At 45.8% G+C, this 27,863-nt stretch overlaps 1 protein-coding gene across 6 annotated transcripts in view; it reads left to right on the forward strand.

Annotated features, from left to right (window-relative positions):
* DCAF6 (DDB1 and CUL4 associated factor 6) overlaps nt 1-27,863 on the forward strand; it is a 540,954-nt gene that overhangs the window by 216,067 nt on the left and 297,024 nt on the right. For all 6 annotated transcript variants that reach the window (XM_030203854.1, XM_030203855.1, XM_030203856.1 and 3 more), the window contains exons 9-10: nt 3,472-3,591; nt 27,171-27,422. In XM_030203854.1, the coding sequence (XP_030059714.1) occupies nt 3,472-3,591; nt 27,171-27,422 (372 nt within the window). The remainder of the gene's footprint in view (nt 1-3,471; nt 3,592-27,170; nt 27,423-27,863) is intronic.

Here is a 27,863-nt window from a genome sequence, read left to right on the forward strand (position 1 = left end):
TTTCCGATCACGGTAGCAGCTAACGAAAACGGAATGCAGATGAGCAAATTAGTACCCCAATGTGTATAAATCGCATTGTAATGAGTTGCACTACCGTTTTCCGATTGCCTAACCGTGGAAAATCTAATGGGACAATCTCATTGGGGCAAAGGAAAGAATCGGAAGAAAAAAAATGTCATCAGAGATGCTCTTTTTGGACGTCCTTCACCTGTAACCCCCCCCCCCCCCCAATCCAAAGATGTTCTTTTGGACGTCCTTCACTTAATAATAATAATAAAAACCCACTTCAAAAAGACGTCTTTTTTGGGCGTCCTTCACTCAAAACAACCACAACAAAAAAGGACGTTGTACTTCTTAATTTTTACTCTCACTCTTCTGTTTTAAATCTTCCTTTGAGACATTTTTCCCTTCCTCATCGGCAGCTGAAGCGAGGGCTAATCGTACGATTTTGAGGCCTCCCCCCACGGCCTCTCAGCCAATCACAGCGCGTTTAGCTGATACCAGTGAGAGCTAAACGTGCTGTGATTAGCTGAGAGAGATCTGGAGGAGGGGCATAATCGAGCACCCTTGAAGAAAAGCCCGTCGTGCTCGTCAGGGACGTCCTTTTTTGGTTTAGTGAAGGACGTCCATGTTAGGCACTTTAGAAGGACATCCCTGACGAGCAGGACGGGCTTTTCTTCAAGGGTGCTCGATTATGCCCCTCCTCCAGGTCTCCCTCAGCCAATCACAACGTGTTTAGCTCTCACTGGTGTCAGCTAAATGCGCTGTGAGAGACTGTGGGGGGCCTCACAATCGTCCATTAGCCCTCTCTTCAGCTGCTGATGAGGAAAGGAAAAATGTCTCAAAGGAAGATTTAAAACAGAAGAGCGAGAGTAAAAATTAAGAAGTACGACGTCCTTTTTTAAAAAATTTTTTTTTTAGTGAAGGACGTCCATAAAGGACGTCCTTGGCATGCGCAGGGCAGCCAGCATAACACTTGGCTGCTCTGCGCATGCTCGACCGGCCGAGGGAATAGAGAATGCAAGTAACTACAACAAGCAGCTCATTTGCATTCCCTTTCCTTGATGCATGGCCATTCCCTAACGATTCGCTATGGAATTGGTAAGGGAACGGCTCTTCCGAGGACTTTAGTGTATCTAGCCCTGAGTCTTCTGAAGCTGCTAGTTTGGACCTGACAGTTTTCATGGAAAGTTCCACTAAAGAGGTAATGAGTAGGGCTATGCTTTTTCTCATGAAAAAGATAAAATTACTGTTTAAAAATCTTATTTATATAGAATTATGTTTTTCTGTCTGAGAATATGTGTATTTCTCTGACCACTTAGGCGTGGCGTAAATTGTTTCTGACCTTGAGAGAAAGGGTGTTGGCAATACGAACAACCTTTTTTTCTGTGTTTTCCTTGCCAATGCCCGCTCTTATTAGGGATATAAGTATATAATTTTTGACCCAATTCAGTTAGAAAAGTTTGGGCTAAGTATGGAAGTTCCTACTTCTGGATGAATTTAAGGGTGGGATTTGAGTCTGTTTATTCTGTAGTTCTGATTTGAACCCTATTTTTTCCTTTAAATAATTTATCATTCAATTTTCCTTTCTTTCCTTGTGATAAGTACTGAAGTAATTATTTCATGTGGTTTATTAACGTTTTGCTATGTATTTAGCACTTCTTTTCTATGCTCGTTACTGAGTTTGTAAAGCAGAATTAATGCTATTAATGCTCTTGTGATGTCTGACATTACTGCACCTGCACACCCAGCTCCAATAGTGCTTCTGTCCCAGCAAATAGAGACCCCTTGCAGGAAGAGGGAAGGATGTGGGGCATTCTTGTTATCTACAGCTCCAGGTAGATTAATAGTAGGAAATATTTTTTCATGCAAAGAATAGTTAAGCTGTGGAACTCACTGCCGGAGGATATGGTAATGGCGGTTAACATCTGGGTTTTAAAAAAAGTTTGGACAAGTTCCTGGAGGAAACGTTCATAGTCTGCTATTGAGATAGACATGGGTGAAGTTACTGCTTGCCCTGGGATTGGTAGCATGGGATGTTTCTGCCAGGTACCTGTGACTTGGATTGGCCACTGCTGGAGGCAGCATACTGGGCAAGATGGACCATTGATCTGACCCAGTATGGCTGTTCTTATGTTCTCTCATATTCATTTTTTTAAACATGTTATTTGAATTGTTATTCTGTTTGGTGGTATAAATTTGCTTTTAATTGTTGTAATATATGTATGGGGCTTATTATGTATGTAATACTGTGAGCCACTTAGAAATGTGATTATAAGCAGTCTATAAAATGTTATTAAATGAAATGAAATAAACGAAACGAGCTCCTATTTCTTTGAGAGTGCTTCCCTGATTAGGATAAATCATCAGGGTATGGGTGTGCACATTTCACCCCTTGTTCTCCTTAGAAAAATCTCATTCTCAGCTGTCGTGGTTGTTTCTCTCCTAATCAGGATGAGCAGACTACAAAAAATGCTAGTGCTTGATGAAGAGGAGGGAGTAAAAAGAAAGTGTGCTCACGCTGAGGCCATTTGGTCAGAAGGGAGGGAAGGAGTGAGGAAGTGGACAGGAGTCAGGCAGAGGAAGGAGCATGGTGAATCATTCTGGGTTCAGGTTGGAGGGGGGTAAGAGGGAAAGAGTTTGGGAATCAGCCAAGGAAGGTTCTAAGAATACCAAGGTTGGGTTCATGAGTGGGGAGAGTATGCTGGGATTAGGCTTGAGGAAAGAGAATGAGAAAATGTTAAGGGAAGTAGTGAGCAAAGACTGCTTGAGTGGGGCAGCAAGATTTCACTAGGCCACAGCCAATATATTCATACAGCTTGTTGAATTATTTCTTCTTTGATTTAAAAAGTTAGAGTCTCGTATTCAGGAGCGCAGCCAGACACCCAAATTTGGGTGGGCCTGGGCCAAAGATGGGTGGGCAGAACTCCGCCTTGTCCCACAAGTGATTTCTTCCCTGCATCCATATGGTCTCTCAAACATCCACCCTTCCCTGAATACCTTTTAAATAGCAGATTTTCACCAACAGTGAGCAGCAACTAATACACACACTGCTCATGCTGGCCCCACAGCCTTTCCTCTGATGCAACTTCCTGTTTCCGCATAGGCGGGAATACATAAGAGGGAAGGCTGCGGGGCCGGTGCAAACAGTATGTATCAGTCGCTGCTTGCTGCAGGCAAAGATCTGCTATTTAAAAGGTGTGCAGGAGGGACAGTTGGGAGTTTTCGGCTGGTGGGGCTTGGGAATCCCTGCCAGCCACATTATAGATGTGTTGCTACTGGGTGGGCCTGAACCCAAAGTGGATGGGCCTGGGCCCACCCGAGCCCACCCGAGCCCACCCTTGGCTACGCCACTGCTTGTATTCCTCAACTTTCTACCTTTTGTTTAGAAAAGTTTACTGTGAGCTATTGTTATACATAAGACTAATACTTTGAAACACAACCAGAATCAAAATGTATCAATTTATACAGGAGAGCAAAGTCCAAATGTGTCACTGATGCAGAGGATGTCGGACATGCTGTCACGGTGGTTTGAGGAAGCCAGTGAAGTTGCACAAAGCAATAGAGGGAGAACAGCCTCTCGCTCAAGAGGTAAATATTGCTTTTTATTCTTTCCAACCCAGCAGACTTTATCAAAATTTTAACAGAATGGGGCCAAATTTAGTGTGGAGGCAAAACTGGTAAAAAGACACAGTTCAAAAGAAGATGAAATTGGACCATAGATTTTAGAGAATTAAAGATCCCTTCCCTTAAAAAAAAAAAAAATGGCCCATTACCTTTTTGTGAAAAAAGCAGTTCCAGTTTCTACAACATAGAAAGATTGATAAATTGAAATATAGCAGTTAGATAGTTAGGCTTTTCAAATGTATTCTTCCATGTTTTATGTGCCTAACAGGTAATTTAGTATATTTCAAGGGTGGTTGGTGATGTCTGTCCCATAGCATCAGTTCATAGGACCTAAATTTACAATGTTGTAAAACAATTGCAACTGCCAGCTTACCTGCTAGTTTAAACAAAATAGTTAACTAACTACTAAATAAATAAAATAAAACCCAGTGAAATTTCACTAATGATTGTTTGGCTCCCCCCAACCCAGCCAGCCCTACCACTAAGCAGACTAGGAGGGGCATAATTGAACGCGAACGCCCATCTCCATGGGCGTCTATGTCTGAGAACGGGTACGTGAAGGGGCGGGACAGACAGTATTTTCGGAAAAAATGGCTGCCCATCTTTTTTATTCGATAATACGGTTTGTGCCTGGCAAATGCATCGGAGTTGTGCGGATTTGAGCTGGGCGGTTTCGTTTTTCAGCGACAACGAAAACCGAAGGCGCCCAGCTCAAAAACGAACAAATCCAAGGCATTTGGTCGTGGGAGGGGCCAGGATTCGTAGTGCACTGGTCCCCCTCACATGCCAGGACACCAACCGGGCACCCTAGGGGGCACTTGTAACAATTAAAAAAAAAAAAAAAAGTAAAATACCTCCCAAGTCCATAGCTCCCTTCCCTTGTGTGCTGAGCCCCCCAAATCCCCACCAAAACCCACTGCCCACAACTCTACACCATTACCATAGCACTTATGGCTGAAGGGGGGCACCTACATGTGAGTACAGTGGGTTTTGGGGGCGGTTTGGAGCACTCCCATGTACCACCACAAGTGTAATAGGTAAGGGGGGTGGGCCTGGGTCCACCTGCCTGAAGTCCACTGCACCCACTAACAACTGCTCCAGGGACCTGCATACTGCTGTGATGGAGCTGGGTATGGCATTTGAGGCTGGCATACAGGCTGGAAAACAAAGTTGTTAAATTTTTTTTTTTTTTTTTTGGCGGGAGGGGGTTAGTGACCACTGGGGGAGTCGGGGGTAGTCATCCCCGATTTCCTCCGGTGGTCATTTAAGGCACTTTTTTGGGACTTGTTCGTGAAAAAAAAGGGCCCAAAAAAGTGACCAAAATTTGGGCTAAAAACACCTTTCTTTTTTTAATTATCGGCCGAAAGTGCCCATCTCTCCTCGGCTGATAAACACACCCCAGTCCCGCCTTCACCACACCTCCGACACGCCCCCTCAACTTTGTTCATTCCCGCGACGGAGTGCAGTTGAAGACGCCCAAAATCGGCTTTCGATTATACTGAGATGGGCGCCTATCTCCCGATTTGGGTCGAAATCTGGGCGCCCATCACTTTCGAAAATAAGGCTGTAGGTGTTCTCCCAGGGTGGCAGACATTTTTTTTTGTGAGGCGGGGGAGCAGCAGTGCAGCGCTGGCACTGCCAGCAAAGCAGCCAATTTAAAGATCCTTCCAACAACAGAGTTTTGACTATCTGCAAGCACATTGGGCTCAAGACTTGCTGCATCCTGCCTAATCTGGCATGTTGGAAGGGGTGAAATATGGTAGCCCTTGAGTGTTCGCCCGTGCAGATTCTCAGAGACCTGTTACCATGGCTTCCTTTCAGTTCCATGTTGTCTTCATTCTGTCAGTAGTTCAGGTAGGGTATGGCATCAGCATCAGTGGTACCCAGGGGAAAGGAATATGCTGGGCACCTTGGTGGGGGGGGGGGGGGAGAAGGGAAGAAGAAAGGTGCTGGACCCCTGGGGGGTAAGAGGGGAGGAGAAATATGCTGGACCCCTGCGGGGAAGGATGCTGGACCCCTGGAGGGGGAAGGAGAAAGATGCTGGACCCCTGGAGAGGGGAAGGAGAAAGATGCTGGACCCCTGGAGGGGGGAAGAGGGAAGGAGAAAGACTTTGGACCCCTGGGGGAGAGAGGGAAGGAGAAAGACCCTGGACCCCTGGTGGGGGAGAGAGGGAAGGAGAAAGTCCCTGGACACCTGGTGGGAGAGAGAGGCAAGGAGAAAGACCCTGGACCCCTGGTGGGAGAGAGAGGGAAGGAGAAAGACGCAAGACCCGGTTGGGGATGGTTACTCGTATTGATTTTCTATATTGTCCTCTCCTACTTATGCACTTCTGAGTGTTCTTTCTGTTCCTGACTCCCCATTCCACTATTTTACATGGAGAGCAGGTCTGTATTTTACTAGAAACACTAGTAAAAAAGGCCCGTTTCCGAAACCAATGAAACGGGCGCTAGCATGTGGTTTTTTTTGTGTGTGTGTGTATGTGTCACAGAGTTATTTTGTGTGTGTGTGTGTGAGTGTGTGATGGTGTGGTGTGTGTGCAGGTTGTTGATGTGTGTCTTTTTTTGTTTTGTTTTTTGCTTGGTGGTTGGGGGATGTGCTGTGCTGTACTGGCAAAGTGGGTTGGATTGATGTGTGGCTTTGAGGGTGTGTTTCTGTTGTATTGTGTGTGTGTGGTTTTGTCTGTCAAGGAGGTTTGTGGAGGGGGGGTCTTTCTGTTGGTGAAATGTAAATGTGAAATGTAACTGTAAATTTTTGCACATACCCACAGCAGGAATATTCTTCTCTCATTCCAGCGGTGGTTCTATGCGTGCAGCACAGATAATGAGCCATTCTGCTGGGGAATGCTCCTCCCTTATTGTCACGTAGTTTCCTCTGATTGGTCCGTCTTACGTTGCCTAGTGTTGCCTGGGAACGGTGTTGTGATGGTCCTTTGTGTTTCAGAATGTTGAGAGTGTTTTTTCTGATTGGTCCGTCTTGCGAGGGCGGGGCAGAGAGACATGGTCAGTGTTGAGGCTTTACCACCATGAATCCATGAACCCTTCAGTGACTGACTGAGTGACTTCAGAACGTTGTCTTCAGAACGTTGAGGGTGAGTTTTATTATAGTAGATTTAAGCCACTTCAATGCACATGCAAGCCACTTCCTATCTGCTGCTGTTGCATGGGACCACCTTAGTTTATCTATTCAGCAAGAGTAGAATATAACTCCTTGGAAGTTGGGGAGGGTATTTGAGAACTTGTATCCTTCTGTCCACGGAAAATGCCTGCTACAGGTGTTAACTTGGTTTTCTAAGGGACAAGCAGGATAGTGAGTCCTCACACATGAGACTCCCTAGCTACAGGCTGCTTTTCAATAGAAAAAAGGGCATCCTATAAAACAAGGTGCAACAACAGCAACAAGCCTTTTTGATATTTCTTCCATTTTACGCTCTCTCGCTCTAATTACACTGGTCTACAAAAAAAACTTTTTTTTCCATAGCGTCCCCAGATCAATCCAGAGACTTGTGGGTTCTATCCCTCCACTAGCAGGTTAGATAGAGAGAACACCGAAGTTCGCCCACAAGAGGGCATGTGCAGCCAGCCTCACTTCAGTATTCTCTCTATCTAGCAGGTGAAGAGACATGCTGTGCAGCTCTGAAGTGATTTGGCTCCTATCCCGTTCCCTCGGGGGTTGTTGAGCTTGATTTGGGGTTGAGGTGCTTTGCGCACGTTGGGGTTACACCTGGTGGTGCCAGGTCCCTACCCATCTCCCCCCACCAGCCTACTGCTGCTTAGGGATTCATCTGTCGGTGTTTCTCTCCTGCCTCTTAAAAAAAAACAAAAAAACCTTCACAGAGACACAAACACAGATCCCTGCAGGCTAAGCAGTGTTTTCTCAGTCCTCAGAGTTCCAGGCTTCAGAGGTACGTGAGCGCTAGGCTGGGAGCCGGTCTTAGGGCTGATGTCGGCGTCAGAGTCCGTCAAAAGGTGTTCACGCTGCGGGGCGCGTTGGATGGTCATATCTGTGCAGCTCTGGATTGATTGGCTCCTGGCTTGGTCCCCTGGGTCTAGTTGAGTGGCTGGGGTCTGAGGTGTCCCGGTTATGGGACTTGGGTGCACACCTGGTAGTGCCAGGGTCCCTCCTTTCCTCCCCCTTCAACCCCTATTCTCTGCCTGATTGGTGTTTGTGGTTCTCGCTCTCCGGAATTTAAAATGAGTCTGAGGTTTCTTTTGCTCCGGCGTCCTCTCCTACCTTTAAAAAAAAAATCTCCTTAGTCTGAGATTTGTCCAGCATGGCAAGCTCATGCCGGCTTGCAGTACCGGCTGGATGGAGTGAGGACCGACTTGGCATGTGACAGCGATTCCCGAGGGGGTGAGTACTCACTATCCTATCTGCGCCAGTGGGCAGAGCAAAAGCAGCTCCCAGTGTGGGAGCCACTGGGCTGCTGCAGTTTCCCATGCTGGAGTTCCACTGTACAGCCCAACTCCGTGGAGCGGTGTGCTCCTTCCCTCCCAGCTCATTTTGGGGGGCGCAGTGCAGTTGTTTTCTTGGGTTTGCATGCGCACGTGATGGCACCATCTTTCTTGCCACTCCACATGGCAATGCTGAAGCCCCAGTGCTCCCCTGGGCCCTGATCTGCTTGCAATTCAGGCAGTTTTATATGTAGACTTTTCAGAAATGTGACTGGGGAACTGGTGTGGATCACTCCCAGTTTCTTCAGATTGGTTATTTAAGGGCTTCTATTAAACGAGGCCTGGGGAGGTTTGCAGACGCCTGTGGAAGTACTCAGGTCTCCCACAGCTTTGAGTCTTCCATAGCTTTCCAGGGGCGAGGTCGGAGACTCATTAGTCCCCTGCAGCTGTGCTGTGGCAGTGTGAGAGCCTTTAGCTGCAGCTTGGAAAGTACTGACTATCTGAAAGTCTTCTGGTAGAGATGCCTGTGCTTCATTAGGTGATTATTATTATTTTCATTTGTATAGCGCTACTAGACGCACGCAGCGTTGAACATCCAACATAGAGAGAGACAATCTTCTGGAATTGCAGGCGATTCGGCTGGCACTGCAAGCCTTTGAGACTTTGGTGCTGAACCAGTCGGTACGAGCCCTTTTACGACAATGTGACAGCGGTAGCTTATGTCAGTCGTCAAGGGGGCACTCGGAGCGCTCAGTTGTCAACGGAGGCGCTTGCCTTTTGCCGCTGGGCGGAAACGCGGCTATTTATTTTGTCAGCGGCTCTCATCGCGGGAGTCCTGAATGTGCAGGCGGATTTCCTCAGCCGGAACCAGTTGAATGTGGGGGAATGGGAGCTCTCTCCAGTAGTGTTCAACCAGATCACATCTCGTTGGGGGATGCCAGTACTGGATCTAATGGCCCGTTATTCCAATGCCAAAGTGCCTCGCTTTTTCAGCAGGGGCAGGGAATTAGTGTCCGAAGGAATAGTTGCACTATTGCAAAGGTGGCCGCAGAATCTCCTGTATGTCTTTCCTCCATGGCCCATGCTCGGTCGGGCGATCGACTGGATCGTGCAGCATTCAGGAGTGGTCATTCTGGTGGCTGCGGATTGGCCCAGGCGTCCTTGGTATGCGGATTTGGTGCGTCTGTTGATAGACGACCCGTTGCGGCTGTCGGACATTCCCGTTCTTCTGATTCAGGGGTCAGTGATCATGCAGGATTCCATTCCGTTTGGTCTTACGGCTTGGCTATTGAGCGGTCGCAGCTCAGACGCAGAGGGTTTTTGGAATCAGTGATTGGGATGATGCTGCAAGCGCGCAAGCGATCTAGTTCTTCAGCGTACGCTAGAGTCTGGCGAACTTTTGTTGCTTGGTGCTCGTCCTGAGCCATTTCGCCGGAGTCGGCTCCTCTCACGTCCATCTTAGCCTTCTTGCAAGAGGGGCTTGAGAAGGCCCTCTCTTTGAGCTCTCCTAAGGTACAGGTGGCAGCATTGGCCTGTTTCCGAGGCCAGTTAGGTGGTCGATCGTTGGCCGCTCATCCGGATGTGGTTCGTTTTCTCAGGGGCGTTAGTCATGTTCCACCCCCTCAGATGCCGGTGGTACCGGAATGGAGTTTGAACCTAGTCCTGAAGGCGTTACAGTGGGCCCCATTTGAGCCTCTGAGTAAGACGTCTTTGAAGGATCTCATGTTGAAGACGGTGGTTTTGGTGGCCATGGCTTCGGCCAGAAGGGTATCGGAGCTGCAGACTCTGTCGTGCAGGGATCCCTTTCTGCGTTTTTCGGAAGCTGGAGTCTTGGTCCGTAAGGTTCCGTGTTTTCTGCCGAAGGTGATTTCGCGTTTTCACCTTTAATCAGGAAGTGCATTTACCAACCTTCAAGCGGGAAGATTACCCGGAGGATTTTCACCAGTTGCGTTGTTTGGATGTCAAAGGGCTCTTCTCGCATATTTAGAGGTTACTAATTCCTTCCGGAAGTCAGTTCAGCTCTTTGTCCTGTTTGCGGGACACACAAAAGGGACAGATAGCTTCTAAGGCTACGATCGCTCAATGGCTATGGGAAGCGATCGGCTCTGCGTATCTTCCACGGGAAAGCCGATTCCTCTTCAGGTTCGCGCGCATTCGACTAGAGCTCAGGCCACGCCTGTTGTGGAGTACCCGCTGGTGCCGTTGGACGAGATTTCTAGAGCGGCTACTTGGGCGTTGGTACACACTTTTGCTAGACATTACCGACTTGATGTCACGGCGTGTCAGGATGCGTTTTTCAGCGCTTCGGTGCTGTCTTCAGGGAGTTTGCGGTCCCACCCTTCTTGAGGACTGCTTTGGTACATCCCACAAGTCTCTGGATTGATCTGGGGATGCTATGGAAGGTAAAAGTATGTCTTACCTGATAATTTTCTTTCCATTAGTCCCTCAGATCAATCCAGAGGCCCTCCCTGGGGTGCGCATTAGCTGATTCTGTATGATGTATATATGGCAAAGTTTGGTATAGTTCATGTGGTTTAGGTTCGCGTTCTTCTGTTGGTCTGGAAGTTTGGATTCAACAAGTTCTTAGAAACAGCTGGAGAGTTTTCCTTCAGATTATTTGCTCTTTTTGAGAGGCAGGAGAGTGAACTATGGTTCAAATGATTTCTTACTGCTTTGATATCGTATACTGAAGTGAGGCTGGCTGCACATGCCCTCTTGTGGGCGAACTTCAGTGTTCTCTCTATCTAACCTGCTAGTGGAGGGACATAACCCACAAGTCTCTGGATTGATCTGAGGGACTAATGGAAAGAAAATTATCAGGTAAGACATAATTTTACCTTCTGTAACAGGAACAAAACATACGTTTTCTGGAAGATAATTCTTCCCTGAATCCAGATCTCATTTCAGAATTTCTATATCAGCCTCAGTTTTCATGTGATAATGGTTTTTGTAAATGCTTGTGTCGGCGTATGTAGCTATTATATGTATCTGGCAAAATGACACGCTTTTGCTACAAGAGTTCAAAAAAAACCTGTGTCAGTTCACAAAGAAATCAAAGATATAAGAAACTTAAGAGTAAAGAGAAGTGAAGAAACCTACCTAAAAAGATTTCCTTCCTGATTTCCTGTGGTACTTTGCCTCAGGAACATCTCTCCATAAGGTCCAGCAGTAGTTGGACAACATTGCGGCATTCCATTTGACTTGATGACGCTTTTCCATTTGAGAAATGTCCTGGTGGAACCGTTCTAACGGATTCGATATCATTACAAAAGACCATGTCACCTTCCTTGGAGAAATATTCAGAAAAAATAGCATGTCGGTCACGAAAAACACTCACTTTCATATCGCAAGAAAGAAGATTCCATCCCTTTAATCTCAAACCTAAAAGCTCAGCCTGTTGCTTCGACAAATTTAAATCATGAACGAGATCGTTGAGATCCCCTTGTGTCAAAAAGTGGGGCACATTTGATTCACAGAGGTCCTGAAATGATGGGTCGGTATGCATATCCCCTTCTCTGTCTTCTGCATGTTCGTCGCTGTATTCATCTTCACTCACTATCAAATTCTCAGGAGGCACTGGTACTGGCAATTCTTCACTGTGCCATACAGGTCTTATAGCAGATGGTAAGTTAAGATATTGCACAGTTTTCCTTGTTTTCGAGGTGATTCCTGCTATTTTTGTCAGATAGAAATAACAGTCTGTTGTGTGATCCGTTGGTTCCCTCCAAATCACGGGAACAGCAAAGGGCATGCGACGTCTTCCTTTTAACCAGCCTGTCAGGAATGTAACACTCATCAAACAGCAAATGTGGGGAGCCCATTTGCAGTCCTGTTCACCAACCTTACACCCGAAATATAGTTCGGAGCACTTTTTTACAAGAGGATTAAGTTTTCGTTTTGGGATTTCAGAGTAAACTCTCCACAAATATAACAAAAAGAATTTGGGCTATTTGCACAGGTATGAGGCATTTCTTCTGAAATGACACAAAGCACAAACCTTCACAAACGTAGAACTACAAGCAGTCACTTCCAACAGCAATTGTTGACTGAACTCTCAATGCTGAGATACAGGAGGCAACTCACGCAACAGAACGTGTTTGAACGAGGTCACGTGATGACCACGTACTGAGCAGCAGCAAGCAGACAGAGCTCCCCAGATTTCTTAGCAAAAATCAGCTAAATAACAGAATATTCTACTCCCCGAAGAATGATACGTTAAGGAGAAGGGAGAGTGAACTGCTGAGAGATTCTTACCTGCAGATTGAGGGGCAAGACGGCATGCCCACAAGACACCAGAGTGGCCTAAAAAACAAAACCGCAGCAGCGTGGAAACCGAACAAGATGGCGCTGACTCCGGAGCCTGCGGCTGGGCCCGAGAAAAACGCGGGAGAATGGGCAAGAGAAATATCATCGACGGTAACAGCAGCGTTAGAGGACCGCTTAAATAAAATACATTCGGCGGTTGAAGAAATTAATGAAAAATTTGACGCGCAGGCACACAGGCTGACGGAGGTGGAACAACGAGTATCGGTGCAGGAGGAGGCAGCACAAAGTATGGCAGCTCAGATCGTAGCCCTGCAAAAAGAAGCAGCAACGCTTAAAGAACAAGTTGAGGAGCAGGAGAATCGAAACCGTCGTAACAACTTGAGGGTTGTTGGATTACCTGAGGTGGTAAAAGAAGCAGATTTATATAACTTCTTTAGCAATTGGCTGCCAACGTGGCTGGGCCTCGGGGGAGGCACGGGGGCATGGCAGTGTGACCGTGCGCACAGAATCGGGGCCAGAAGAGAAGGAGAGGGGAAGCCTCGGACAGCGATTGCGCATTTCACCAGTTGGAGGGAGAAAGAAACATTGTTGAAGCAAAGTCGCTCAGACCAGGTCAAACTGGAGTACGAGGGCCACTCTCTTCTACTATTTAATGACTACTCCTCGGTGGCGCAGCTTCGGAGGGCAATGGCCCCAACCTGCACTCAGCTCTGTAACAAGGGTATCAGATTTTCACTCCTATACCCGGCAAAGTTAAGAGTGTGGCACGGAGGAAAGAGCTTGGTCTTCTCAGAGGTGTCGGAGGCTAAGGCATTCACGGAGGGACTGAATCGAGCGGACCAGAGAGAGCATAATCAATGACTGTGATGCTGCAGAGAGGGCAGGATGGAGAAAATGGCAGTGGCCTTATTATTTATGTTTTTGATTTCTAACTTGTTTAAAAAGTGCCTAGTTGATCAGGCAAAGAATGGTGGATTCAGGCCCCGATGGAATATAACAGGCACAGGGCGGAGTGCAGCAACCTGGAGAAGGACTTAACAAGTTTGCAACAGGCTGATATGTTTGGCTGGTCGTCTTTGGATGACTTAGAACTTGAACTTGAGGGCTCAGAGAGACAGCACGAAGATGCATCGGGTATTGTATGGGTATGGTGGAGATGCAATGAGGGAATGAGAGTGGCTGCTGGGCGAGGGTACTTCCGTGTTGAAGCAGATGGCCCTTCATATCAGAGTGGGCAGTAACAGGAGAGAGAGCACAGTTTTTGATGAACCACCATGAGTTTCACTAATTGTTATGTTAAAGTTGATGGGCATGTTTAAAACGTTGTGGGTGTTAGGTTTAATTGATTGTAGGGGGGGTATGTGGGCGAGGAAAGAAGGGAGAGCTTGTTAATGGTTGCATGCTGTATGGCAGAGGGAAGAGGAAGATTGATGAAGAAGGGGATTGTAATGGTTTATAGGGACAAGGGGGTGGGAGGGGGTAAGAGGGCAGAGGGGGGAAATGTGATCGAAGAGGGAGGGGTTGGGGAGCGGGTGGGGGAAGGGGAGGGGGGAGATGATTCGCATAAAGAGGGTAGGAAACATAAAACACAAGAGGTGGTAGTGCAAGGGGCACAAGATGTCTGGGGGGCTCAGCTGGGAGGCCCCCTGGACAGTAAAGATGGGCAGTATGTGACGCATTGCCAAATGTTTGAGAATGGTTAACTTAAAGCTTATATCTATAAATGTAGATGGCATTCACTCCCCAGTAAAGCGAACTAAAATATTATCTTGGCTAAGAAGGGAGGGAGCAGATATGGCTTTCCTACAGGAGACGCACTTGACCAACTCTGAACATGAGAAATTGAAACGAGGGTGGGTGGGAGAGGTGGTGTATTCTGCATTCTCTAATAGGAAGCGGGGAGTAGCTATATTAATACACAAACAACTCCCCCTAAATATACATAAGGTATTACAAGATAAAGAGGGAAGGTATGTTATAGTCATGGGAGAACTCTGGGGACAGAAGCTTAGTCTTTGTAACATCTATGGTCCTAATGTGTATAACCATAAATTTTTTTCAGACATAGCAGCACGAGTAGCCTCCTACCCGGAATACCAAGTGATAATGGGAGGAGATTTTAATACCTTGGCAGATCCCACTATTGACTGCAAGCCGGCTAAAATAAAGAATAAAGGGTGGCATCAAAAAGGGATAAACTTCCTGGCTCACCAATTAGGACTGGTGGACATCTGGAGAGTGTTACACCCTCAAGACATAGAATTTACATTTTTTTCCAATCCACATAACACATATTCAAGATTGGATTACTTCCTAGTGTCACAGTCGCTGTTTCAGGGGGTAAAGGCGGCACATATATTAGACAATATACTGTCTGATCATTCAGCTATATCGTTACTGGTAGCGTATACAGCGGGAGGAAAAGAGAGGATGTGGAAATTCCCCCCTTCTCTGTACAGAGACCTTGCCTTCAGAACCTATTTAAAAGATAAGTGGGTGGAATATCAGAGCTTTAACGATACCCTGGAGGTGAGTCCAGTTATATATTGGGAAGCAGCCAAGGCAGTGCTGAGGGGTCATATTTTGGCCTACACAGCAGGGAAAAAGAAAAAAGCAGAGGCAGAGCTGCTAAGGCTGTCCACTGAATACCAACAAATACGCAGACAGCACATAGGGAGAATAGATAAGGAGTATAAAGAAAAAATGGTGGAGATTAGGAAGCGCATTGACCTCTTGCTTAATATGCGGGCCGAGAAAGATATCTATTTTCAGAGATTCAAAATGTTCCAATGGGGAAATAAAGCCGGGCGCCTTATGGCTAATCTAGTGAGACCGTATAGGAAGAGACAGATTGTCACTTCAATTCGAGATAGCACAGGCAGACAGCATTATCAAGAGGCCCAAATACAAAAACAATTTGTTCAATATTATACGTCTCTTTATGCTGAGAGAGACCTAGACCCGGCACAGAGAGACGCTTTCTTTGCGGATATCCCTATACCAACCCTCACGGACGACCAGTCGAGTCGATTGGATGCCCCCATCACTGAGCAGGAGATAAGACAAGTAATAAAGGCATTGAAACTGACTAAGGCCCCAGGCCCGGATGGATACGGACCAGAATACTATAAAATATTAGTGGAAGAGATAACTAGCCCCCTAGCGAATATGTTTAATAATATGAAGGGAGGGGGGGAGGGGGCTGGAGGACTCCAGAATAATTTGGCACATATTATATTGCTACCTAAACCAGGCAAAGACCCAGGGCAAGTAGGGTCCTATCGCCCCATATCCCTGTTAAACCAGGATGTAAAAATTTTGGCTGCTATATTAGCTAAAAGATTGAATCTCTCATTGGCTGGGGTCATACAGGAGGATCAGGCAGGGTTTGTCCCTGGTAGATATGCATCGATGAATCTTATTAGGGCTTTAGCGGCGATTCACACTTATAAAAACACGGGGGGAAAGGAAGCCATAGCAGGTTTAGACATGGAAAAAGCTTTTGACAGCATATCATGGCAGTATTTGTTCTGGGTAATGGAAAAATACGGGATAGGAGGAAGGTTTCTTGCATGGGTTAAAGCACTGTACACCAGACCAAGGGCTCGGCTGATAATAAACGACTCCTTGACGGACAGCTTTGACTTGCGGAGAGGAACGAGGCAGGGGTGCCCGTTGTCGCCACTCTTGTTCCTCTTAGCAATCGAGCCCTTGGCGATAAAAATAAGGCAGAGTGATAAGATCCGGGGTCTGTGGGTGGGGGGGAGGGAGATCCGCATCAATCTATTTGCGGACGACATCTTACTCTATATACAGGATGTCTCTAACCATTTGGCACAGGCACTCCTCCTAGTTCAGGATTTTGGGGGACTATCGGGCCTGAGAGTAAATTGTGATAAATCTGAATTATTGCTCTTGTCAGGCAATAAGAATAGTCTTGCGGTTGAGAGTTTCCCTATCCCGCCAGTGAAACAGGCCATGCGTTATTTAGGTATTTACCTGAGTACAAATAACATAGTGATGTACAAGAGAAATATCTTGGATCATATAGATAAGATAAAACAAACATGCACGAGGTGGAAAGACCTCCCGTTGTCATTATGTGGGAGGATAGCTTTGGTCAAGATGGTACTATTGCCAAAGCTGCTGTACCCACTCCAAGCAATGCCTATATGGATTAAAAGACAAGATGAGGAGGCCTTTAGGTCCACTATCCGAGCCTTTATATGGAGACAAAAAAGGGCAAGAATAGCACATTCTACACTAATACGTAATAAGGAGAAAGGTGGTCTTAAATTACCGGATATCCGCCTATATAATGTGGCAGCGCTAATGCGCCTGGTTTGGGAAGGTATTGGTGGAGAGGCAAAATTTCTACCAGTCCATTGGTGGGAGGGATGGTGCTCCCCATACACATTTATAAACCTACTGCACTCGCCTCCGGGGTTGGGCACACTCGCAAATAGGCAATATAGTTTCTTCACACCGCTCCGCCTCGCGTGGAAATGGTGGAGAAACAGACAGAATAGATGCCCGAAGGCATCGCCTTTTCTGAGAATGGTGGGGTTGGTAGACTTCCCGGCAGGTATGGGGCCCTCAATCTTTAAGAGATGGGCGGAGAATGGATGTAGGACATGGGGAGACTTAGTATCTTTAGAGGGAGATGGCTTCCTAACGTTCGAGCAGGTGAAGGAGAAGTGGGGAGTTCCTAATAATCATATGCTACAATATATGCAAGCTCGTCATTATTGGCGGGAGATGTGGGGGAAGCATGGAGTCACATGGACCTATGGTAGCATGGATAAGATGCTGCTGAGTATGTCACTGGCTGGAAACAGACTGTCAAACTGGTATAAGCTAGTGAAAATGCCCATACAAGAGACGGGAGAGGAGGGGGTTGTCTCCAAATGGAATGGGGAATTAGGAACGCAGTATACCCAGCCTCATTTTAACACATTATTTGTGACACTAGCTGAAATGGTGAAATCTGCTGATTGGCAGGAAACCCAATTTAAACTGCTTCACAGGGCATATATCACTAGAGAGAGGGGGATAAAAATGAAACTGTGGAATTCTGATAAGTGCTCTAAATGTCAGGTAGGAGTGGGTACTTTTATCCACACATTTCTAGAATGCCCTAAACTGACCCTGTGGAATTAGATTTTTAGGATACATAACAAGGTGCTTCAGACAAAGGTAGAATGGTCTTACCAGGCTTTGTTGTTGGGGGACCAGGCAGAACTTATTGAACAAGGATTCTCCCAACCACAACGGAGATTTTTGTATATGACAACGTTAGCAGCAAAAAAGGTTATTTTGCAATTTTGGACAAGTGCGGAACCGGTGCCATATAATTCATGGCTGAATAAAGTCACGGAGTTGGCTAGGTATGAGAACTCCTTGTACAAGCAGTCCCCAAATACAGAATATAGACAATATGCACAGTTGTGGCAGAAGCTTGAAGAAGTAGTTCAGTAATTCTTACCCTTAAAAAACTACTGTTCACATGAAGAGGGGTTGGGGGAGGGGAGGCTGGGTGGGAGGATAATGGGGAGGGTGGGATTAGGGGGGGCAGATGTAAAAGTTTTCCTTTGTATCCCTCCTGATGGAACTAGGTCTTGGAGGGATTGGAGAGAGGGATGTAGGGTATGTAGGGGGGGGGGAGGTATAAAGGGAAAATGTCAATGTGGTCATGTATGACAGAAGACGTGTATATCGTATATAATAGCACAGAGTGAATATGTTACCAACAGTAATTATTTGTTACCAATAGTATTGAAGTTTATATGTTAGAGCATAGAATGTACACATGTACTGCATTGATGCCAATAAAGATAATAATAAAAAAAAAAGAACGTGTTTGAACATGTTCGAGCATGAGTCATGGGCAATGTTGCCAAACCTCCCTTATTTTCCTGGTGGTGGCTTTCTAAACTAAGGGTTTTGTATTGTAATTCCTAGTATATTTCAATTGTTTTTCGAACACTTACAATTGCTGAATTAAATTAATCCACAGCAGCAGGGCCGCCGAGAAACTTGGCCGGGCCCGGGACAAGGCCGCCTCGCTCCCGCCGCAGCCTTGCCCCCGAGGTCGCTGCTCCCCTCCCCCCTCTGAGGTCGCCGCTGCTGCTCCCCCGAGGGCGGGATACAGGGAGGGAAGGAGACCCGAAGGGAGGAGTTCCGCCTCACAGGGAGGTGAGAGGGAGAGTCGCACCGCGCGCTGATTTAAATACAGGGGGCCGGCCAGGTGGCAGACGGTCAGAGGGCGGGTGGGACTGGCACCAGGCCCCCCTTGAAGGCCCGGGCCCTGGGGATTTTGTCCCCCCCCCCCCCCCCCCCCCCCCCCCCTCGGCGGCCCTGCACAGCAGGGTACCAAAATGCAGTGTTTTCAAGGATTTTTATAAAAAGGGTAGCGTGTCACAAGAAAACTGAGCCCAATAGGCAAAAACTGATTTCATTTTCGAATTCAGCACCCATGACTTAGTTAAGAACACCATTCACATTCTTTGTAACAAAAATGCCGTTTACCAGTGTTATTTTTTGGAAGGCAGCTTAGAACAGAAGTTGGATTCTAATCCCCAAAGAGATTCTGGAAAACTGACTGACCCAACTTACTGTTGTCACACATCAGGAGTTCCTTTCCAAACAGTAATGGGCTGTGAATATATGAACAGATGTCCATGTTGCAGCCTTGTAGATTTCCTCCATGGAGACTGACCTCAACTGAAGAGCACTTTTCCAAAACTCACTGAGTCTATGTTTTGTCAGTTTTGAGTTATGTGATTGATTTCATTCATTCTGTTTTCTCTTTTGTTTCTGACTGTAACTTGCTGATTTAATGTGCTCACTGTATCTTTTATGCTTTGTATGATGTTTGGAAAATAAATAATAAAAAAAAAGAAAAGGTTCATTTACTGTAGCTTATTCCTGTGCCAAAACTCACTAAATCCATGATATTTTAATGACTTTGTGTTGAATACTCTATGCAAAACTCACTCAATTCAAAAGCCACTACATAATTTTTCTCAAAATAGTTGCTGATGGACTGAGTGAGATTTGGAAAAGTGCTCTTCAACTGGGCTACTGGGACTATCAATGCTGCCATAGCTGTAATGATATGATTTGTAACATGATATGATTTGTAACAAGTTAGACTTGCCTGGGGTGAAGGAAATGCAGTCTTGTGGACAGATAGCATACATTTGTTGACAATAGCCCTCATCCTATTGGGATCAAATGAACAAAACATTGGGTGAACTTTCTAAAGGTTTTAGTCTGCTCCAAGGAAACCTCTCTCCTAGTACTTTTCTCCACCTGAGGTTCCCTAAAAACACCTCCCTCTTGGCTGGGCCTCTGCTTTGCCTGTTTACTTCTACACCTCTCCTCTGAGTGGCTCTTTTGATAGGGTCTCCACATTCTTCTTTCCTGGCCAGAGCATGAATTCTGTTATGTGTCTGAGTAAGGATTCTGAATACTGTCTTCTTGACAGTATTTATGCAGAAAGGGAGTACACACTTCCCTATTTGGATGAGTTGCTGGTCAAAAGCATATCTTAGGAAGAGGCAGAAGGATTAGTGCACACAGCCATCCAGGTGCTGGAGTTATTAGGGTTTGTCAAAGTACCCAAGTCTCAGCTAAGCCCATTACCACAACTATGAGGTGGCTTCGTTGGGTGCAGGCACTTGGAAGATAGTATATGTATGCTTTTTCTTTTCTATTATTTATTGTATTACTTTTCTTATACCAGCTCCAGCCTCCACTGTATCAGCGGCACCTCTAGCTAGCTGTATGTTGTATGTGTCTCTGATGCTTTTATTGCACTTTTGCACTTGTTCTTTGTATTGGACAGCTAGTTGTATTTCAGAGCTACTTCAATTTAGCTTACTTCCCTGTACTTCTCTAGGAAGCATTTATGCACTTTCCTCTTTGGCCCCTTCATCTGTGGTTTCTCCAGCTGGCTGTTCTGGGCTCTCATGTTCAGCTCCGGGCTTTGCCTTTTGGCATGGCTACGGCTCCATGCACCTTTTCCTAGGTTTGGGATTGTTGCGGCATTCTCTGCAAGGACGGCTTCAGAGTGCACCCTGCTCTCTAAGAGTACCGAGAGTCAATCTGACTCTTCCTGGGTCTTCTCACTGTTGGAATCCTTGGGCTGAATGGTCACTCTTTGGATGAGCCACCTCGTCCCGTCCCAGACAGCTCTGGTACGATTTTTTCTTGATTGAGGACGAGCTTCAGACTCAGGTGCACAGTCTGCTCGGGGCACCGAGTCTTCAGGCCTGGCAGTACATTCATGTCTTGGGCTCTGTGGCAGCCACTTTGGAGGTAGTGCTGTGCTTTGTGCTCACATGCGACATCTACAGCTCTCGCTTCTCAGCAGGTGGTCACCTGTGTCCCAGGAGTGTCAGCAGCATCTTCTGTGACTGTTCTTAGCACAGCTGCACATGAACTGGTGCTCCACAATTCTTCCCTGCGGAAGGGATGCTTTCGAACCTCCGCAATGGATGGTGGTGGTCATGGATGCAAGCCCTTTGCCTCCTCCTTCCGCCTCTGGGACGGTGGATGGCAAGGGAAACAGTGTGGCCGATCTCCTTCCTGGACCTGCTTTTGGTGCTGTACATCTTCTAGCCTTTCAGGACACATTGCGGGCCAGGCAGCGCTTGTGCCATCGGAGAGCACGATGGCGGTGGCTTCTTCTTTGACAAGGTGGGACTTGGAGTCAGGCCCTGGCCACCGGGTCGTTTCGTCCCATGGAGTGGGCAGAGGACCTTGTGTTCTATTTCTTTGCGGCCCACTTCGAGTGCTTTTCCTACGCTGATCACTCTTTTCTGCTATCTTCTCCTGATCTAGGCGGATTGGTTATTCCGCACTAGTGCTTCTTTAGTTTGGCCTCAGAGAGCTCCAGAGGTAGATCTGATGACATCCCGGCTGGATGCCAAGATGCCTTCTTTCTTCTGTCGTCGTGTAGAGGGCGATTCGGCAGGGCTGGTTGTTCAGCTGCTTCTTTAACTGGAGGACGTTCTTCGATAGTGTTTCCTCCATGGCCTCTCTGCAGCCGAGTTCTTTTCGGATCACTCGCCACCGGGGTCGAGTCATTCTGGCACCTCTGTTTCGGATTCCACTCGATTCCGGGCTCTTCCTTCATGGTCCATTACAGAGTGAAGGATCCCTCTCGCTTTGGTTTTACAGCCTGGTTTTTTTGAGAGGTTGACTCTGAGGAACAGAGTTCTTCGGACACAAGTGATTGCAGCTCTATTGTAAGCTTGTATGTGGTCCACTTGCACTGTGTATTCTTGGGTGTAGAGGATTTTTTGAGGCATGGTGTATGGCCCACGCTTGGTCTCCATTGCGGGCGTCTGTTCCTCAGCGATTGGTTCTTTTTGCAGGACGGGTTGCAGAAGTGCCTGGCCTCTAATTTGCTTCTGGTGCAGGTGGTGGTAGCCTGTTTCTGGGAGACAGTATCAGGCTCTTCTTTGGCTTTGCACCCTGATGTGGTGCATTTATTGTGGAGTGCTTTGCGTCTCTGCTTCTGTGACCTTGTTCGCCCTGAAACCTCATTCTTGTTCTCCGAGACTAGCTTAGGGCTCCTTGTCTACTGAGCTTTGCTTCAGACTCCTTTTGATCCTTTGCGGAAGGCTTCACTTAGGAGCTTACTCGCGAGCGGTGTTCTTGGTTGCCAATTCTTTGGCATGCAGAGTGTCTGAATTTGTAGCATTGCTGTACTGAGCTGCTTTCTGTAATTTTCTGAGTCTGGAGTGACCTTGTGTACGGTTCCTCCTTTTCTTACTGGCTGTGGTTTGGCTTTTCTTCTTTGTCAGCCACTTTTTTTCCCTCCTTTCAGGAGGGGGATTTTCATGTGGAGTACACGGCGCTTCGTCGTCTGGATGTTCGGAGGGTTCTCCAGCATTAGCAGATGTCGTATGTTTTTCAGTGTTTGGATCATCCCTTTGCCCTTCTCGTCACTGGCCCTTGCCGTGGGATGTTGGCCTCTGATCCGACTATTTCTCGTTGGACTGCAGATACTTTGTTTCCATGGATTTTTTGGAAGGTTGCGTCCCGCCTCTGGCATTGCGGCCTTGTTCCACGAGGTTGCTGTCTACCTCTTGGGCAGAACGGGTGTGCTTTCGCTATTTGGATGCTACCTTTGCAGTGGCAGTTCTGTCTTGGGGAGCATCGACTTCCCACCCTAGTTAGGGATTGCTTTGGTACGTCCCACCAGTTCCTGGATTCATCTGCTACATACGCTAAGTAAAGTAAAATTATGCCTTACCTGCAGATAATTTTCTTTCCTTTAGTAGCAGAAGATGAATCCAGGATCCCCCAGGATCCCGCCATGTGTCAGCCACAGTTGTTTTGCCTGCCTGTTCTTGTCCTGGTCTTTAGTTTAAAAAAAAACCCAAACAAAACAAAGGAACAGAAACCACTGAAGTGGAGTCCATTGCAGTCATGGTTTCTCTAAGTTGGACTGACGAGTTTCTGGTTGGTGAGGAAGGTTTCCTGGTTTCTTGTCTGATTCTGCTTGGTGATGAGACATATACTGAAGTAGGAGCTGACTGTCTGGTATCACTGTCTTCAGCTTTGTAATCTCTATCTCCACCTGCTTGTAGATAGACATGGACATAACCCACCAGTTCCTGGATTCATGTACTGCTGCTTAAGGAAAGAAAATTATCAGCAGGTAAAGCATAATTTTGCCTTAAGTATTTTTTTCTTTGGCAGTAGTGGGAGGGACAGTGTGCTGTTTTAAACACTTTAAGGGAGGAGTCTGCCACAGCCCTGAGGCTGTGACTGTGAAACCTGGGCTGTTTTGTGGTTTAATTTGATTGTTGGGACATTAAATATTTCTTGGAAATAGTTGGAGGCTCAGTGCAGCTGCTGCATTTCAGCAATAGGAAACTGGGTGCATTATAAAATACTTTTTTTTTTTTAAAGGAAACAATGTGAACTTTGAACTTCACTGCAAAGACTTTGCTCTAAGTGAAAAGGCAGGGCTGGAGAAGCTTGCACTCCGGTCTCATTGGGCCTGAGCAAGATACTGCAAAACTGACTGAGCAGCTGAAGAATAGGCTGTGCTAAGGAAACGAGTACTACTCCATCTCATTGAATTCTTATGTATCTCCAAGTGTTTACTGACTGTTGTTACTATTAGATGAATCCTGTACTCTGTGATGGGACTTCCATTGACACAGGAATTGGAGGATTTTGACCTAGGGATCAATATGCTGCTACAACTACAAGCCATTTTATGAATACCCAAGGAACTAACGTGAGGCCGAAAGGCAGTACAGGGTACTGGTAATGATGTTTCTCAGTGATGAATGTGAGATATTTCCTGTGCCCGGGGTGTAGTTTTATGTAAGTGTAAACAATCCTTTAAGTCCTCAAAACATAACAAGTCTCCCGCATCCTACAAATTTGTTCAATGCCCTATGCCCCCCCCCCCCCCATCCCCACCCCCACCTGCAGTCATCTTTGTGGTCAGGAAATATTTGGAGTAAAATCTTTGCCTTCTTTCTCCTAGTGGAATGGGTTCAACTGCCTTGGTATCTAAGAGGGAAGGGAGTGCTAAGTGTTTCCTGATGTTGAGAGCTTGACCACGATGCTCTCAATGGGCAATTTTGTTGGTGCTTTATATAGGTGCAGACAGTATCCTAGCGAGAAGATCTATTTAACCTGCTGATCTGATGTTATAAGAGGCCATTGGTTTGTAAAAAAGATAAGCCTTCCTTCCGCCAGAAACTTAACCAGCATGGATACAGGGACACTGGCTATTAAAACTCTAGCCGGCGGAGCTAGTGGGTTTTCTGAGTCCTCTGCTGTTTTGATTGGGAAGAACAGGAGGGAGGAAGAATACCTGTGTCTTTGAGAGTAATAGGACCTCCTTTGCCCCCCACTCTGGTGCTTCCTGGATGAGGCGTCTGGGTCAGAAATGGGTCTGGAGAGGGTCCTAAGATTGAAGCTTTTCCTGCACGTTGTATCTTTGCCCCCAACCTCCCATGGCACACTCACCTCTTTTACTGTGTCCCTAATCCCCTGATGTCACTGTCACCCTTTTACTCTGCCCTCAATCTCTCATGACATATTCACCACTTTACTCTGCACCCAGTCCCTCATTGCACACTCACCTTTCTTTTTACCTCTTCTCATTTTCAGCCATGAGCAGTAGCAGAAGCAGCTGCTCTACTCACTTTCTCTTTCCCTCCGCTGAGCTCCAGTGGCAAGAAGGATGTGAACCGCAGCACATCGGATCACTTCCTCTTCCTGTAGAGGCTTAGACCCTCGACTGTTTATGTGAACCATGGAACCAGAACTATCTAAGATGCTACTGGGAAAAAGCACCATGCGACAATGACAGAAAGTTGCTGAAAATGGCAAGGATCACATGATGATGGAGCACCAGTGATGTGCAACTAACCAGCTCTGTAGTAAGATGAAAACTGAGGTGATCCTGTACAGCAGCAGCAGTGGCATGCATGGTGAAGGGGCTCCAAAACTTCTAGTAATTACTAAGCTGGAAAAGCTTTCCTGCATGGCCTGTCAGTGGCATCATCCATGTGGTGAGGACTTACTATCTTGCTAGCCCTCAGAGAACTACGTATGAAACTGAAATGTGCACAAGTGGGACAGAGTGCACCACTGTCCAATGAGTAAGCTGGCCTATGAGAAAAACCGCATTGATCCATGAAGGAAATGTCCTTAGTTGGAGTGGAATTTAGAATTCCACATGAATTCCTCAAATTTTAAGTACATAAATATTACCATACTGGGACAGACCGAAGGTCCATCAAGCCCAGCATCCAGTGGCTAATCCAGATTACAAATACCTGGCAAGATCCCAAAACAGTACAAAACATTTTATGCTGCTTATCCTACAAATAAGCAGTGGATTTTTCCAAGTCCATTTAATATTGTCTTATGGATTTTTCTTTTAGGAAGCTAGCCAAACCTTTTTTAAACCCCGCTAAGCTAACTGCTTTTACAATATTCTCTAGCCACGAATTCCAGAGTTTAATTACGCGTTGAGTGAAGAAATATTTTCTCCGATTCATTTTAAATTTACTACTTTGTAGCTTCATTGCGTTCCCCCTAGTATTTTTGGAAAGAGTAAACAAGCGATTCACGCCTACCTGGTCTACTCCACTTATTATTTTACAGACCACTATCATATCTCCTCTCAGCCGTCTTTTCTCCAAGCTGAAGAGCCCTAGCCGCTTTAGCCTTTCCTCATAGGGAAGCTTTCCCATCCCCTTTATCATTTTTGTCGCCCTTCTCTGTACCTTTTCTAATTCCACTATATCTTTTTTGAGATGAGGTGATCAGAATTGAACACAATATTCGAGGTGCGGTCGCATAATGGAGAGATACAAAGGGGTTATACCGTCCTTATTATTGTTTTCCATTCTTTTCCTAATAATACCTAACATTCTATTTGCTATTTTAGCCGCCACCACCACCACCATACACTGAGCAGAAGATTTCAGAAGATATCAACAATGATGCCTAGATCCCTTTCCTGGTCGGTGACTTCTAATGTGGAACTTTGCATTATGTAGCTGTAGTTCAGGTTCCTCTTTCCCACATGCATCACTTTGCACTTGCTCACATTAAACGTCATCTGCCATTTGGATGCCCAGTCTCCCAGTCTCGTAAGGTCCTCTTGTAATTGTAGTTCAGTAAAATATTTTCTAAACTCGCCCAAAATTTATAAAGGTCAAGTTTAGTTTATTAAAATTTGCCATATGCCTTTTTCAAAGAATATTGCGAATATTGCAAAGTATTTTACAATTGTAGTCATCAAGGGGCAAAAGACAAGACAATTTCTATAGATTAGACATGAAAGGCATCACTAAGGTAGTGGTAAAGCATAGCAACAAGTAGGCAAACAAGTCTTTTAAAAATTTTGGATAAGAGGCCTCTATTTGGAAGTTTGCAAATAGGGAATTCCAAAGCAATAAATAAAAATGCTGCTTGGCAAGTATCTTCAAGATTGGCAGGGTGGGGGTAGATGCTTTGAATTTTTTCACGTTGTCATTATATGGGATGGATAAATGGCTGAAAGTGATTGGCCGAATATGAAGGAAGACACAAGTAGAAAGCTTTATGGTCAAGTACAAAATCTTAAAATGGATATAAATCACATGAAGCCAATATTCTGAAAGTAGCAGGTGAGACATGATCAATGTTTTTCACTGCGTAAAGCAGGATAAAAGACAGCACAGTCTGTTCTAGTACTGGAACTCCCATGAAGCTCAGGTGCGATTAAAACAAGAGGAATAGATCAAAATCTAAGAACGTTATTGACAGAAGTTCATATAAATTAGCATTTACCATTCAGGAGCCAACAGTGTAATCTGTAAACAGTCCTATTGGTTAAAACTAAAATTTGATTCTTTTTTGGTTTTGTTCACTTTCTCAGAGTTGGTAATGTTTTTCCATCTTAGTTCTTAGATTTTGATCAGTTCTTTTTGGTATAATTGGACCTTGGTCCTGTGAACTTGTAATGCATAAGGATAAGGTTCAGTGAGGTTCCAGTACTAGAATAAATTGTGATGTCTCTTCTCCAGTGAGGTTCTATAGATTATAGAAAGCCTCATGGAAACAAGATAGAAAGACAAGTAAAAGCCCATATCCAATTTACATCCTAGTTCAATGCTATATATCCAAGTTAATCTTTAGAATATACAAAGAAATTAAAGGAAAGCCAAGCTCTATAAATTTTGTTTGTTCATCAGCGAAAAGGATGATGAACTATACAAAAGGGTGATGTTTCCTCATGCCACCAATTTGGAAACAGTTCTCTCTACCATCTCCCCTGAAAGGCATTCTCTCCATCTTCATGGCATTAAATACTTTATCTCATGCTGTCAGTTTTTTGTCTTTGTTTGAAGGTTCTACTAGAAGATCAGAGGCCTTGGCTACAAGTGCCACCTCCACTGCTGGTTCAGAACCTGCTGAGACTGCAATGGAATTGGATGCATCATCTGAACAGCTGCTTCAGTCTTCCTCCTCCTCCATGTCTGCCCAGCCACCATCCACATCTTCAACAGAAAGTCCTCCTTCTACATCTTTACTATCCTCACCGGACAGTGAACAAAGGTTATCTACAGAGGCTTCCAGAAGCAACATAGCCCAGCAGTCTGGTAAGGGTGAAACCATTTGGCTAGGCTTTGTTTTCTGGCCTAACAATTCAGAGTAGCAAAATACATTTTTGAAAGGAAAAAATCTATTATTTTCTTGATCTTTAGGGTGTACTATACCATGGCAGCATTCTACATCCTGTGGAATAGATCAGGAAGCTAACTTCCTGTTAGGCTCTGTAGTGGGAGATAAAAGGCAGTCAGATGCACAGCACCTGCAATCAAGACTTGAATAACATAAACAATCATGTTTCAATTATATGGATATCTTTTTCCTTTTGGCGCCTAAAAGATTAAATATTTTAGCATTGTAAAGCTTTTAGGGAATGTTTTACCTAGCTAACTTTCTGCATTGGCTCGGTTTAAATACTTAGAGGAAATTCTGATGAGGATTGTAAGAGGAAGACTGAATCTCTGAGTTCCTCTTACTTCAGAAGTTCTGGA

Source organism: Microcaecilia unicolor, chromosome 5 (genome assembly GCF_901765095.1).
Source record: "Microcaecilia unicolor chromosome 5, aMicUni1.1, whole genome shotgun sequence".
NCBI lineage: Eukaryota > Metazoa > Chordata > Amphibia > Gymnophiona > Siphonopidae > Microcaecilia > Microcaecilia unicolor.